At 36.8% G+C, this 14942-nt stretch overlaps 2 protein-coding genes across 2 annotated transcripts; one reads left to right on the forward strand and one right to left on the reverse strand.

Moving 5' to 3' along the window:
• Window positions 1–153: 153 nt before the first annotated feature.
• LOC116302994 (transmembrane protein 245) lies at window positions 154–11544 on the reverse strand. The gene is made up of 13 exons (XM_031712435.2): window positions 10941–11544; window positions 9460–9676; window positions 8214–8758; window positions 7292–7396; window positions 6743–6825; window positions 5927–6017; window positions 4637–4735; window positions 3613–3783; window positions 3137–3259; window positions 2457–2587; window positions 2222–2322; window positions 1399–1573; window positions 154–588 (listed from the first exon to the last, which is right to left on the reverse strand). Exons 1-13 carry the CDS (start codon window positions 11472–11474, stop codon window positions 321–323), a joined length of 2643 nt encoding a protein of 880 aa, XP_031568295.2. The 5' UTR covers window positions 11475–11544; the 3' UTR covers window positions 154–320.
• A 418-nt stretch (window positions 11545–11962) lies between these two features.
• LOC116302995 (protein farnesyltransferase subunit beta) lies at window positions 11963–13632 on the forward strand. Its single transcript, XM_031712436.2, has one exon. The coding sequence runs from the start codon at window positions 11967–11969 to the stop codon at window positions 13170–13172; it is 1206 nt and encodes a 401-aa protein (XP_031568296.2). The 5' UTR covers window positions 11963–11966; the 3' UTR covers window positions 13173–13632.
• The last annotated feature ends 1310 nt before the right edge of the window (window positions 13633–14942 follow it).

Below are 14942 nucleotides of genomic sequence, written 5' to 3' on the forward strand. Positions count from 1 at the left end.
AGAATATAATGGTTGGAAACGTTGTCATTTTAAATGTGGTTGTACCTTTAAGGGTCTGAATTCAGCATCTCAGTTAATTTATGCATACCTTTTAGGGTCATTTTCAAAACTGTCCGTTGAGCCCCCCTACCCACTTTTCAAGAGAGTCCCCCCCCCCCCCCCCCCAGGGTTTTTCCCTCCACTGGTGAAATAATTCATTGCACTGTGAGATTTCTTCGTATTTCACATTAAAAACTTTTGGACTAAAATCATTCTAGGTTTTTTGTATTACTTGTACCAAGAATAAATTCTTGACAAAAGAGTACCAATTAATGATAACATTATTCGCTATGTGGTGTCTGCTTTTGTAAAGGTGTTTTCTTGTATTGGTCTTCCAGTCCCCTGAGTTTGACAACCCTTTCTCCTTCTACAGGAGACATAATAGTAGACTCGGCAGAGGTAGGGCTGGTCTCTGCTAACATACTACCATACACTTGGCATGCCACAATCAGACAGCAGAGAACAATAGGGCCGATAATAGCACCTTCCAGACCCACACAGTAGATGCCACCAGCTACTGCTAGACCTGTAAGGTATGGGTGTCCACCACTTAAAATCAAATGAACAAAAAATTAGACGCTAACAATTTTTGTGAAGGAAACAATCAGGATGCCCTATTAAAAAATGAAAAGAAAAAAAAAAAAAAAGCAAAAAGCAGACAGTCATATTTAAAAAAGCGTTTTTGTGTAGGAAGCACTAATTGAGTGAAAATTTTCTTATCAGATTTATGCAAGGGCCCCAGTATACCATAAAGGGAGGGGTGATCTTAGATTGGAAAACATAGCTGAATGGGAAACGAGTGGAGTAGCGGTGTGAGCGCTCGTCTCTCATCAATGTGACCCGAGTTCAAGTCCTGCCAGGGTTCGGTGTTGTATATAAGTAGAGTAAGTTGTTTGTTGGTTCTATCCTGTGCTTCAAGGGTTTTTTGGGTTCTCCAGCTTTCCTCCCTCCGCAAAAATCAACTACTAAATTCCAATTCGATCATGGAATGAGGGCCACAGGTTTGTTAGCCACTGGCTAAGTGAGAAGGGCTCCCAGTCCTTCCCTCTCTTATTTTTTATGGAGAAAAAAATTGGAGGGTCCAGACAAAGACCCAGTGAAGCACAAGACTAAACAAACTCTACTAATGCAAGATGATAGGTCTATGCATTCAACCTACAGCCAATTTTAGTCCAGTTTTCCTCCCCCTGAAATATCTAACGTTACATTCCAAATAAGTCTGTGAGTTATGGAGTGTCTTGATCACCTAGATTAACCCAGTGCATGCAGAGGTTGTTTCTGGAAAAGGAAATTGAAAGTTTTCTGTTTTCTTTGGGTTTTCTGTTATTTTTAGCTCATATCACAGGAAGCCCAACTTACCCTGAGATCTCACTGTAAATGGCTGTGTCTACAAATGAGATAGGAAGAATGTGACAAATGGCCAAGATGATTGCAAGTACCCCTTCATCTTGAACCAGCCACAGTTCTAGAACACCAGGAATAGCAGCCCAATAGGTGCCAATAAATGGTACAACTGCTGCAACAGCTGCGATAGCTATGAAATCATAAAGGGGGGGCAAACATTAACTCTGGGTAAATAAAGGGCATATGTTTTTGTTACCTTTTGTGTATTTTATCCCACGCTATTGAAAATACCTTACTTAGTCAAGAAATTCAAAACTAAATTTGCAATGCCTGATGGAAAGGAACTGCAGTTAACAGGCTCGTTGCTAGAACCTTGAAAGGGGAGGTTCGTTTTTCTACCAATTTTAGTTATGCCATCACTTGAAAAATAAAAACACTGCTAAACACTTGATTATTTCATACTCCTACAAAGGTGGAGAGGGCGGGTTCGTTCAAATCATTGAACCACCCCTAGCGACGTGACTGATTAATACTGCCAATTATACAACAGCTTTCCCGCATTCTGATTGGCTGTATTGTGTAGTTCCAGAAAATATCCATACCCCATACCATACCATAAAATTGCCAAAAAGAACAAGATTACAAAACCAAAGTTTGTATGGAAGAAAATGGGAAGTTCCTGGGGGTAGGGGGGGGGGGGTAATTTTACAAATTCCCTCCATGGTGATGGAGCTATAGACTGATATTTTTTGGAACTAGGCATTTTCAATGGTAACCTACTCATGCATGTATTGAAGTTATACAGATGTATAAGAAATACATGTAACCATCATCTTACCAGATGGGATGAACACAATATTGATTCCAAACAGTGTGTGAGTAAACCAAGTGTAAAGACCATAAAATGTAGCCATTTTTAATGCAGCTCCAAAGACATCTCTAAAAAAATGAAAAAAAAAAAAAAAAGAAAAACCTTCAAATTTCGTCAAACTCTGAAACAACCTCGCAGACAGTTTATTAAAACAATACAAACTTTGAAAGCAAAACAAACCAAAAAGTCCTTCATTTCTGACCTGATCGCTTTGAAAAGAGACTCCCCAAACCCTGCTGTTCCAGAAGCAAGCATCTGACCAAACCATTCAACAGGTTTATACTGGTCACCAGATGTACTCAGAAGATAAAACAATGCAGTAACAAACACAATCTATGGGGAGAAAGAAAGATATCCATTACAACAACATACTTTGTATAACTCCTGATGCAGGAATGATACACTGGTAGACATTTTTCCATACCACCACCCCCACTTACCCTCGGGCTGCCTGTGGAATCAAGGCCTGCCACGTGCCACCTGGGTTAGGCTTCACGAATTTGCAACGTCCCCTGTGATTTGTTAGGTTTAGGGGCAGGGTTGGGAAAAGGTCATTGTTTTCTATTGTTCTACACATATGCGCCCTCCAATAGGATCACATCTTGCAAATTCGTGAAGGACGACCCTGCCACCTATTATAATTGTATAATCAAAGAACATTTTTAAGTTAACTAGTTTCATTATTTTCAATTAGAATATTCATATTTCATAATCTTGTTTACTTATTTATTGATTATTTATTCTTTTCAAGTCTTAATTCATTTTTGTAATTTTTTCATTGCAATGGGCATTTGCAATTTTTTAAATTGATATTTGCACACTATAAATTAATAAATATTATCATATTATTATAAGGTGTTACACATATGCTGTTTGTCTTACCATTGAAAGTCCAGTATTGAGCACATAAGTTCCACTGAAGAAAACCAATGACAACACCATGGTAACCAAGTTGAATACCATGGTAAGATTGCCCTTCAGTATCATGTACACTGACTCAAGTAACTGTATAACAAAACAATCGTCTAAAGTTAACCCCCAACACAGGAATGAAAATGCTTCATAGGACTAATAAGACATATTAACTTTGGTACTTAATATCTAAAGTCCTTGCCCATCAATGAATTTTGATAATCATGTACATCATGGAATGAAACTGATACTGAACTGAACTAAACGACACCTCAGATTTGACAGTTGAATTGAGTTTTCCACTGCCGCCAGTCAAATATATGAAAGGTAACGACTCATCAGTTTTGATTGACATCAGCAAAATACCAAATTTCAGCCTAAGGCAGCTTGCAGCTACCAAGTTTGCATATTTTGAATAATAACAGTAATGCAAATCTTTGACTTACAGACATGAGGATACCAAGATTTTCCTTGACAACAGAGAAGAGCACTTTAAAATCAAGTTTGGTGATCAAACTGACAACATTTCCCCAAGACAAGTCAGCAGCTGTTTCATTGGCTGTGTTTTTAGTCCATCCAACACTGCCGTTAGCTATCTTGTTAACTGAGCTATTTCCCTGGATATAAGATCAAATTAATCACGATTACAACAATAATCATAATCTATTTCTAAAAATAATTGAAATTATAATTAAAATAAATAATAAAATAATAGTGTGAATTTCATATCAGTCGAAATATGCTGAAAGTTACACAACATTATACCGGGCACAGTCAGATAAAAAGACTGTCAGTTACAGTATTGATCTTTCTTTCAAATTATTTGGGGGCACATGCTTTATGAGAGAACTCCATTATAGAGTTGAGGGAGCAAACAAGTACAGGAAAGATTTCATTTTAGTACAATTTTAGACTTGAATATAGAGTTTCGAGCAATGTGATTGGTCGAGCAACCAGTGATTATAAGACAATATTTCACTGTTTAAACAGTAATTTATGAGGTTTGCCAAAGTTTGTCAGAGCAGTATTAATCATACTAAAACGTTTTTGCTTTTCTGAATTTCATCTTTTCTCTGATATTCAAGACTAAAAGATATTATACTGAAACAATTATTCACTAAAGGCCAAGTGATTATCTGGGGATGTTTACCTCGCTGCTTGTAGACTTGCCGCTCGGTAAATATTCTCTGATATTCACTTTGCCTTTGGCTAATAATTGTTAAACAAAAAAGATTACTCTCAAGTTAACATTATCATTATTGGAGGAGATAACTGGCTAAAAACTAGTGTGAGCTGCGTCGGTGTTTCTAATGAAACAGCAATGATAAAAAGGTAAATTATACACCATGAAAAGATGAAAAAACTTACTGGCGTTTCAGACGCTAGTCCTTCGTCGGATTATTGGCAATGTAGTTGTCATGAGTAAAAAATAATAATATAAGAAAAATATTTATTTCAAAAAGTACATACAAGAGCCATCCATGCATGGTAAAACCTGTCTGTCACCTCCAGGACACTCTGCTGCAGTAGTGTTGTATTACCACTGCCGTCACCAAGATATGTCCCCACCTTTTACAAACAAATACAACATACTATCTTAAAGACATAGTAGGTAATCGTGTACTTCATGACAAGCTGACACATGTCGGTCCACTATCGCCCAACTGTTGGTCGACAAGTCCTCCGACTATTGGCCGACTATCGACCGTGTGTTGGCCGAGCGTTGGCCGGCTATCGGCCGTGTGTTGACAGTGTATTGGCTGACCATTGGCCAACACACAGTCAACAGTTTTGGTAGACATAGTCTATAATATTTGGGATTTGTTTTCCCATACCAAACTTGTAATGTGTCATCTCTCTGAGATCTCTGGTAACATTGTAACATTCAAGAATTCAGTAGCGGATCCAGGGGTGGTAAAAGGGGCAACTAGTCACCCTTTTTCTCAAATTTCTCAGTGTATCATTAGTAACAGTCATCCCCTTTTTACTCGCTTTCCTGGTATAACCTTTGTAATAGTCCCCCCCTTCTAAAATAGCGCAGCACAACCGGGACGTCATAAAAATGAAGACAAAGGCGAAATTCGGACAAACAAACTTACAAGTTTACTTTCAGCAGATAATTTTCACAGCCGATCGCAGTTGATCTTAGTTTACACATGGGTTATTATTGTAATTTTAAGTAAAAATAATAAAATCAGTTCGTATAATCCTCGTAGCGGTTAAACAGAATGCAATGTTTGTCCGAATCTTTAAGCTATTTTTAGAATCAGTGCGCTGCGCCATTCCTGGGTCTGCCTCTGGAATTAATATGATTATATTATTATGGCACTGAGCAAAAGCATGGACAAGATCATCCATTATTTTACAACTAGTGTAGGGCCTAACTTGAAATCAATTATTAAAACTCAGAATGCTACTGAAGGACAACATATAATGATTACAATGACACTGAGATTCGAAATTGGAAAATATTAAGCACAAAGTAAATGGGTGTAGTACATTAATGAAATGTTTGTCCTACTGACAAGGGCTTTTAACCAGTCAGGGTCTGTTAGAGACCATCGTAAGTGCAATTATGAGTGATTTTTATGTCAGAATAGGAAAATTCAAAATCAGAGCAATTTTCATCTAGAACCCAGAGAAAAACCCTCAAAGCACAGGAGAGAACCAACAAACATTCTCTACACTTATATGATCAAACCCAGGTTGCATTGGTGGTACCCCACTGGTATACGATGCAAGCACAATAAGTCAACTCACTTTTGCTGCAATCCATTTTCTTCCTAGAATGTATCCCCTCTCTACTGCTGAATCTAATGTTTTCTTGAATTCAGAATTTTCTGATATCCATCTGGAGATAAAAAACAAGTAAAAAACGTGAAAAAATATCTGTTTTTTTAGGAGGGGGGTTAGCCCATAAAAAATCTACAGTGTACATGAAAAATAAAATAAATAAATATTTTTATTTTTAAGTGTCTAGTCATTCTAGCTCTTTTGCACTAATTGGGGACACTTTTCACTCACAGGCACTACCACTCAGTATATTCAATGTTCTATGCACACAACACTCTACTCATGTTGATTTTACAATGTGAATCGAAAAACTGTGGGCACTTAGAAATATTCCAGGAATTTTCTATTGTTCTTTGGCCAATCAGAATTGACTTTCTAACCACAAGATAGCGGAAAGATAACAATAACACTTCTGATTGGTTAAGAAAAATTCTTGGAATATTTCTAGGTGCCGACAGTTTTTCAATTTGCACTGTAACCCTTTTTTCCCATCCTACATTCATAGTTTAATGTTTGGCTGAGTTCAAACTGGGCACTCCCCAAAATCTCGTATCTACCCCTAAACCTCATAATCTCCCTCTCTCGATGCATTCTTTCCCTCTTTTCCCATCCTACATTCATAGTTCAATGTTTGGCTGAGTTCGAACCGGGTACTAACCAAAATCTCGTATCTACCCCTAAACCTCATAATCTCCCTCTCTCGATGCATTCTTTCCTCTTTTACCATCCTACTCTTTGAGGTTACTGACGGCTACTTTAATACCATATTAAGAGAAAACATACTTCAAAAGTTGAGGGTTTTTAGCCATGACATCGTTGACAAGGTTACCAGTGACAGTGACCAGATGAACACTCTCATGATGTACCTGTTAACACAAGTGAATGGCATATAAAGGCTTTGCACCATCATGTGACAGCAGCCATGTTAGATGACAGGAACAATACAATCGTTTTACATTAGAGTTCAATTCCTGAGAGCAAAAAGATTTTATTGTTCTACCATCTAACCACAGGCAGTCCAAGCTTTATTATGGGAGTTGGCATTGTGATGGGGCAAAGCCTTTATTAATAGGCTTACCCTACTTAGTACACTAATCTCCCCAATACAGATTATGACAGGGGTGGATCCAGGGGAGGGGTGCAGGAGGTGCGCACACCCCTCCCTGGTTCGACTTTGTGCCCCTACTTTGAAGATAACCAATACTGTTTTTTCCCTTTGATTCTAAGGAGTGTACCCCTCCCTGGGTTAACTTTGTGCACAGCAGCCCTCTCCCTGAACAAAATCCTGGATCCCCCCCTGTATGATACAAATAGATGTTGAATATTTCTTACCTGAACAGCCAATAGGACTGTCACAGTGATGCTGACTATAACCAACCCAATGACCATGAACACACTCATGAGGTTGTCTATTGACTTCTCCATCAAAGAATTGACCTGTAAAGACACTGTTGATACATTATGTTACATGTTACATGATAACTAACAAGGGAAGGATGGAAATGATTGCAGTGAGGAGAATCATCAAGAATCATCAACACTTTGAGTGTTCTTCCCATTATTACTTTTTGGACTTTCTACTGTTTCAACCCATATAAAGCATTGAGCTCAAATACACCAAATGTAGTGTCGTGCGCCGATCATTAGCTACGTCAGTTTGCGCATGTAAAGCATTGGGCGCCTTGTTGTTCAAATAAAGGATTTGAAGTGGATGTACAAAATCGTGTGGTCTTCTTAAATGAGTATTACTACACCGAGTGATCATATAAATCTTATTTCCAATCAATTGGTGATTTAGAGTAAGAATTTTAAAAAAGTGACAAAAAAATTGAAGTGTGTTCATGTTTCAAGTGTAAGCAATGATACTCTGATTTTTTCTTTCCCACTAGTATTTTACTTTATAGACAGAAGTATGAGAGGTAGTAAAGATCAATATTACATGTATATTACCTGTATTAACACAGCATTACTGTGCAGATACTCTAACCGGGACCACTATGATACACTAGTATCATTAACCAATCACATTGCAACACTTAGTTCAATATTCTAAGCCGGCCAATCAGATAGCACATTGATATAATAAGAGCATGAGAATGTGATAATCTGATTGGCTAACATTTTTATCAGTTCAATTTCTGTCTAGTTTACTGTTATCTCATTGGTCAGTTCTATTCAAGAGGTCCCAGTTAGTGTGTCCGCCAGTAAGACCAATCATTAAATGAGGTATTACATGACATGGTAACTACAGTACCTTTTGATCACCCCTCATAACCAGCTTAACCATTCCTCTGATTGGTGCCGGCATAATAGCATCTTTTCTTTGTCCTGCCCATTCCCTTAGCCTTTCGTGCCACCGGGACAAGAATTCCAGAACATAAGCCCAAGCTCCTGAACATATTACTGCAAGTTTTATCAGGTAGATTGCGAAAGGAATCGGCAATAGCTGCAATATCCATACATGTATCCACACTCTCATCAACAGAATGCCCCATATTAAGGCAACAAAATATATATAGCTAGCTTTTTTGGACTTCTTTTTCATGCTCAGTCTTGATCTGTTTTGTCTTCTTATTCTCTGTAGTCTGGTCTCTCTGCCATCTGTACTGTCTGTTGGCATGGCTGATTGAGGTGTTTCATTTATTTTATCGGGAGATGGTTTGAGCATATCTTCAATGTTACTTGTAGAGGACTCATCGGAGTCATAACTTACGGGTGACAGAACAGATGCTGCCACGGATAAGCCCTCAATGATGCTGCTACGCTTGTTTGGTTCATCTTTGGGACAGCTGCCGTCAACTTGAGAAAAAAAATAACATCTTAGTCTATAGGTTTTGAGGAGGGAAGAAAGCTAGGGAAACAATTAGGGAGATATTTCTATGACGGCATCCATTTCATCCCCTAAGGCAGTCCCAAAATGCTCTGCAATGCCAACATTGACCCAGTTTTTTCCTTAACCTCGGAATGGCTAATTTGTATTTCATAAAAGAACTAACTTACTTGTTACAAGTACGGTGTGCAGTTATAAAGCATTTGGGGATTGGAAAAACACTCGAGAAGTGTTGAAATTAAGCACTTCTATTTTACCTAAAACTTTAATTCATAATTCTTGATACGACTTCTAATTCTGTTTGTGTTTATGTTTCACACTTCATTTTATCCAATTGTCATTTATATATTATAAACTATAAATGTGTATCGATATTCATTATAAATAACACTTAATCATATCTATTAATTGTAAATATTATTTTCCTTTTTTGGTCTTTATTTGCACCATAATATTGTAATTATTGTAATTATAGATGTTTGTCTTTCCTTTTAACCTGCCTAGAATAGCTTTAAGCTACTTGCAGGTAAAAGTGTAAATATCAGTGTATTAATTGAAAACAATAAATGTCAAAAAAAATGTCAAACTAAAATCCCTCATGTTCTGCTAATCCCTGTTTAACTGAACACAGCAGATGTGCCCACACTCATTTTATATTGTTTCTTCTTACCTTGATCTTTACTTCCAGTAGCATCAGTGACAAACCCTACAACTGTCAAGGACATGATAACCAGGAATAATGGTACTCTGTATACACCAGCAATTGAAGCTAAGTAATTCACAAATGTCATCCACACTGGGAAAGATAGTATCCGCATAGTATGTGATGATGATGGGGTCCACCAAGATATTAAAGCAATGCTATAAGCAATAATGATTGACCACACCTGTATCATAGAATATAAACAAATATAAGAAAATATGAACTAAATGGTAATCTTGGTCGAATCTAATACATCAATTAGTTTCTCATCCTTGAGGGCTGTAAGTGATTTTGCCAGGTATTCTAAAGTCGTACTCTAGATCAAGGTCTTTTCCATACACTTTCAATTAACAGCACATTACTGTGATTTCCAGTTACACGCAACCAACTGAGATCTACATCACAAACAAAAAGGTGAATTTTGGAGGATGTCAATCAAAGGGGTTTCTAAGAACATCTCTGGATTCTGACTCTGAATTTCAAATGCTTGACTGAAAAGCTATCTGTATTGAATTACCTGATCTTGAAGACACTCAAATCATAGTCAATACCGATACAGTGTAGCTTTGCAGACAAGCGTTTGAATTTCGGAGCCAGAGTCCTGTGTAATTCTTGAGAAATTTAACCAGAGCAAGAAAGTCACAGAAACAAGAACCATGAGATAAGAGAAACAGTCCTTGCATGTTTGCATGTGTTCATTTGAGTATTCATGCCCATCCTGGTCTAGAAACCAATAGAAATGATAGAAACCCTTTTGATCGATGTCCACCAAAACTCAATTTTTTGTTTGTAATGAAGGTCTAGTTGGTCGCATGTAACTGGGAATCGCAGTAAACATTGAAACCACAGAAACAAGTAACTCAAATAACTGGAATTTAATGAAGATCATATTGCGGGGGTATCGTCGTGTACGGGAATTGTCAGGGGAATTCTATTTAAATTCAAATTTCAAGTAATCGGCTAGTAATCATACCCTACGATAGCATAAATTAAACTATAATAAATATTTATGTGCATGCACTGATGATACATCGTTTAAATATGACTAAAAAATGAGACCACCCAACCGAATTCACTTCGTGGTCTAGGGGTTAGGTTTAGGGTTAGGGTTGGGGTTGGCATTGTAGTAGTTCTTTGGTGCCGAAGGTACCGAGTTCGATTCTTGGTGTCTTCACTTAATTTTTTTTCTAAGTGAGGAGAACCAAAATTTCTAAGTCCCACTCGTGTGTTCGGAAACCTATGACGTACTTCGTTAATCCGTACACGACGATAGTACCCATATTGCGCTACATATATACACAATTCAATCTCAAAATATTTTAAGAATCATAAGTAATAGAATAGCGTATTACGTTAATAAATTATTAATGACAGTTAATTTTTTCGCGCTTTCATTGTCAAAACATGTACTGTGAAACATCGTGTATACAAGTAAGCTTATTACTTACCGCGAAAGGGTTGCTAAAATAATCCATGAAGACATAAAGTGCAGAACAAACTTGGTAAAGAAAGGATAAAATCTCTAGAAAAGGCCGAAAAACGTATAAACCATAAAGGAAGGGAGCAAGAAGAGTCAATATTAGAATAAGTCGAAGTCTTTTAGCAATGAATCCTCCAACGATATCAGAGCAATTGTTGACGAGTTGAAAGGGAACGACAGCAGCACCCACGACTAATGGAGTGCTTGAACTACGTAAAGAAGACAGCCATTTTCTAAATATCCCTGTCATGGTTCTTTTGAAGGGATGCAAGAATGCTCCACATAGTCCAGCCCATAGTAAAGGTTTAAGGAAGGGTCCTAACACGAAGTAAACAGCTACACCAGCAGCTCCCCCCGCCAACACGAAAACCAGAGCAACCGTGTTATAAAATGCTTGTTTTAAGGCCTTTTCGTGTTGAGCTCCAACGGAATTTAACACTGCGTTAAAGGGGGAAAAGTGTTCAAAGCTTGATTGACGTCCGGCAGATTTTAAATTGGCCATTCTTAGCAATTTTTTTGATGTATTAAGTTCAAGAAAGTAAAGTTGAGTTGCAAACGATGGCCATCTTGCTTTGAAGTGTGCAGCTGCTGACCGAATATTTAAATGAGACAAAAAATTAAAAATTAAAGTTAAAATGTTTTTTCCTTTTACGTTAAAATGTGAAAATTTTTCATTAAAACAATATAATGAGGATGTGCCTTGATTTAACTTTTCAACAAAGTTGGGTTTTTTTCATTTTTCTTCGTAAACCTACCCTCCCACAGTATACAAATTTTCAAGCCTTCGCGCTGATTCATGTAAACAAAAAGAATTTCACCTCACGGTAAATAACAATATTTTTTTTCTTAACAAAGGATTTTCTTATTTATTTTACTCTAACTTAAAATTAGAACTAACCTCACCCTCCCCTCCCCCAGTATATATACATCTATAGATATTTGAGCCTTCATGTTGATATACCAGCGGGTTTCCACATTAGGCTTGGCGTTCAAAATGGATCTTCACTTCAGCAAGACACTAGACGAAGTAAAACTTAAAGATGATGGCCTAAGAACCGTCACATCCGAAGAACAACAGCGTGTCGAAGAAGTAGTATCCAGGAATTATGCTTCGTACCTCAGAGTTGCGGATTTGAACCCAGATTTCCCTCTGTACCGTCAAAAACATTTGCATTACTTACGTCGTGGTCTGCGACATCTGTCGGATTCGTATGAATGCCTGGATGCCAGTCGACCATGGCTATGTTACTGGATATTACATTCACTAGAGCTGCTTGATGAACACGTGCCTCCTCAAGTGACTTCAAATATCGTGGATTTTCTTCGCCGGTGTCAAGATCCCGAGGGTGGATTCGGTGGGGGTCCAGGCCAGGTACCCCATTTGGCCCCCACTTATGCAGCAGTGTGTGCCTTAAGCATCCTGGGAAGTAAAGAGGCTCTGGATATTCTAGACCGTAAAGGGTTACAAAATTTCTTGTCTCAATGTAAAAGCAGCGATGGGTCATTTCGTATGCATGTTGATGGAGAAGTCGATATAAGAGGTGTGTACTGTGCTGTTGTGGTTGCTAGTATTACCAACATCATGACCCCGTCATTATTTGAGGGTACAGATGAATGGCTTACTAAGTGTCAGACTTATGAAGGAGGGTTTTGTGGTGAACCTGGTCTAGAAGCACATGGTGGATATACATTCTGTGGCTATGCAGCTTTGATTTTATTAGGCAAAGAACACTTGATTGATACCAAAGGCCTACTACGTTGGGCTGCCAGTCGTCAAATGAAACTGGAAGGAGGATTTCAAGGCAGAACAAACAAGCTAGTTGACGGCTGCTACTCTTTTTGGCAAGGTGGGATATTCCCCTTGATACACAATGTGCTTGAAGCACAAAGTGACACTGCCATCAGTCAAGACAAGTGGATGTTTGATCAGACTGCCCTTCAACACTACGTTCTCATAAACTGTCAATACCATGCCGGAGGACTGATTGACAAGCCAGGAAAGTCACGAGACTTTTACCACACTTGTTATTGCCTCAGTGGTTTATCTGTTGCTCAGCACTTCATATTGAAACACCAAATGAAAACTGATGCTGTTGGTGGTGATGAAAATTTATTAAAGCCAATCCACCCTTTATATAATATTTGCATTGACAGTGCTTTAAGTACACTGAAGTATTTTAAAAAGTTTGATATCCCTTAAGATTTTGACATAAGTACAGGGCTCATCCAAAAGGAAAATAATTGCATTTAAAAATAGTTTTTCAATTTGGTCAAATTAGACACATAATTAACTTAGATAATGAAAATATATCAATGACAAGTTTTGAAAAAATTCTTGGACTTATTAATTCCAGAAAAGGGAGGATTTCATCGTCATTTAAAAATGTTAACTTTGGTATACATTTTCCATTGAAGTGCAAGTGATGAGGATAGAACACGAAATATAAAAAAAAGTTGATACTGAAAAATAGGAGCTACATGTATTTAATGACTAATAGTTACCATCACTGTACAAGAACATGTATTACACAAAGACGCAAATGGTCTTACTGCATGTGTTCTAATAAAAAGTGATAATAAATAATATTTTTATTAAAAACTTTGTATTCCCAGAAATATAGGTACATTGCTAATAGGTTACTAATAAAATTAAGTTTATATTTATTGAATGTTCTTGAACTGACACACACACACACATATATATATATATATACAGTGATATGCAGAAATTATGGGATATTGTCACCTATATTTTTTTGGGGTTGCCTATCAATAGGCCTAGGGCTTTCTGAAAAAAATATCAGAGATGGTATCCCATAATTTCTAATATCTTTTTGATATACTTTTGTGTATACACTTATTTCAATGAAGTTAGTCACCAAAAAACCTAGAAAGCTGAGATCACTGAGGATCATGGGAAACTTTTAACTTCAAACAAGTAAAGCTTTTGGTACAATTTGCAGCTTGAGGATGCTCAGAAGAGGTGAGACTGTAACTGCCAAAAGATCTAAAATCCATCCATTATCAAAGCAGTTGAAACATGTAAAATGTAACTACCCATAATCCTTGTCGGTCTCAGCTTTGTAGCTTTTCAGGTGACCAACTTTATTGAAATAAGTGTAAACAAAAGAATCAGAATTTTTGCATATCACTGTATATATATATATACACCTAACTAAAAAAATTCTGTAACTTCAGATATATATAATATTATGTCTTTTGTTCTCAAGAGACGAAACAATAGAAAAACAAAAGATATATATATATTTGTAAAGTTGCAGAATTCTTTTGGTTAGGTGTATATATATATATGTATATATTGAACCTTTCTGTTTGTGGGGGTAATTTTTTAAAATTCTTTAAATTTTATTTTAAGAAATGGTTTGTAGGCACAGAAGGTGGCTTGTATGACTGGAATTATTGATAAAATATTCTTTTATTTCATAAAAGTCTTTAAAACCTGACCTCATGATATCATGTTCATTAGGGTATTCCCACATAATCTTTACTTCTTTATTTATTTTTATTTATTTCAATATTTCAAAAGGAACTTCCAGTTTAGCAAAGGATTAGTTTAAATGGAATCCTGTATAAATACATATGATTACAGAATAGAACAAAGATCCTTGTTTACAGTATACACAGATTATATATCTGAAAAAATTCATCACCAAGCTACAAAATTAAAAGCATGTACTGTTATTTTTTCTACTTATGGTACCCAGGGTACTTGGGAAGTAGTATGCTGGTCAAGGAATTGACTATAAAAGAAAAATCCATCCTTCCATAATAATGATAATAATAAATTCCATATATATAGCATTCATATGCATAAGTATGTCCAAGGCGCTTTACAACTTATGAAAAAAAATCCATTCACTTATCATCCATCCATTGATCCATCCATCCATCCATTCCATCTATCCATCCATTCTTTCATTTTTTTCATGTGTTAGAAATGTAAACTTTT

The sequence above is a fragment of the Actinia tenebrosa genome, unplaced genomic scaffold, assembly GCF_029948245.1.
Source record: "Actinia tenebrosa isolate PJP-AT-01 unplaced genomic scaffold, QUT_ActTen_1.0 PGA_scaffold4__44_contigs__length_22323623, whole genome shotgun sequence".
NCBI classification, from domain to species: domain Eukaryota; kingdom Metazoa; phylum Cnidaria; class Anthozoa; order Actiniaria; family Actiniidae; genus Actinia; species Actinia tenebrosa.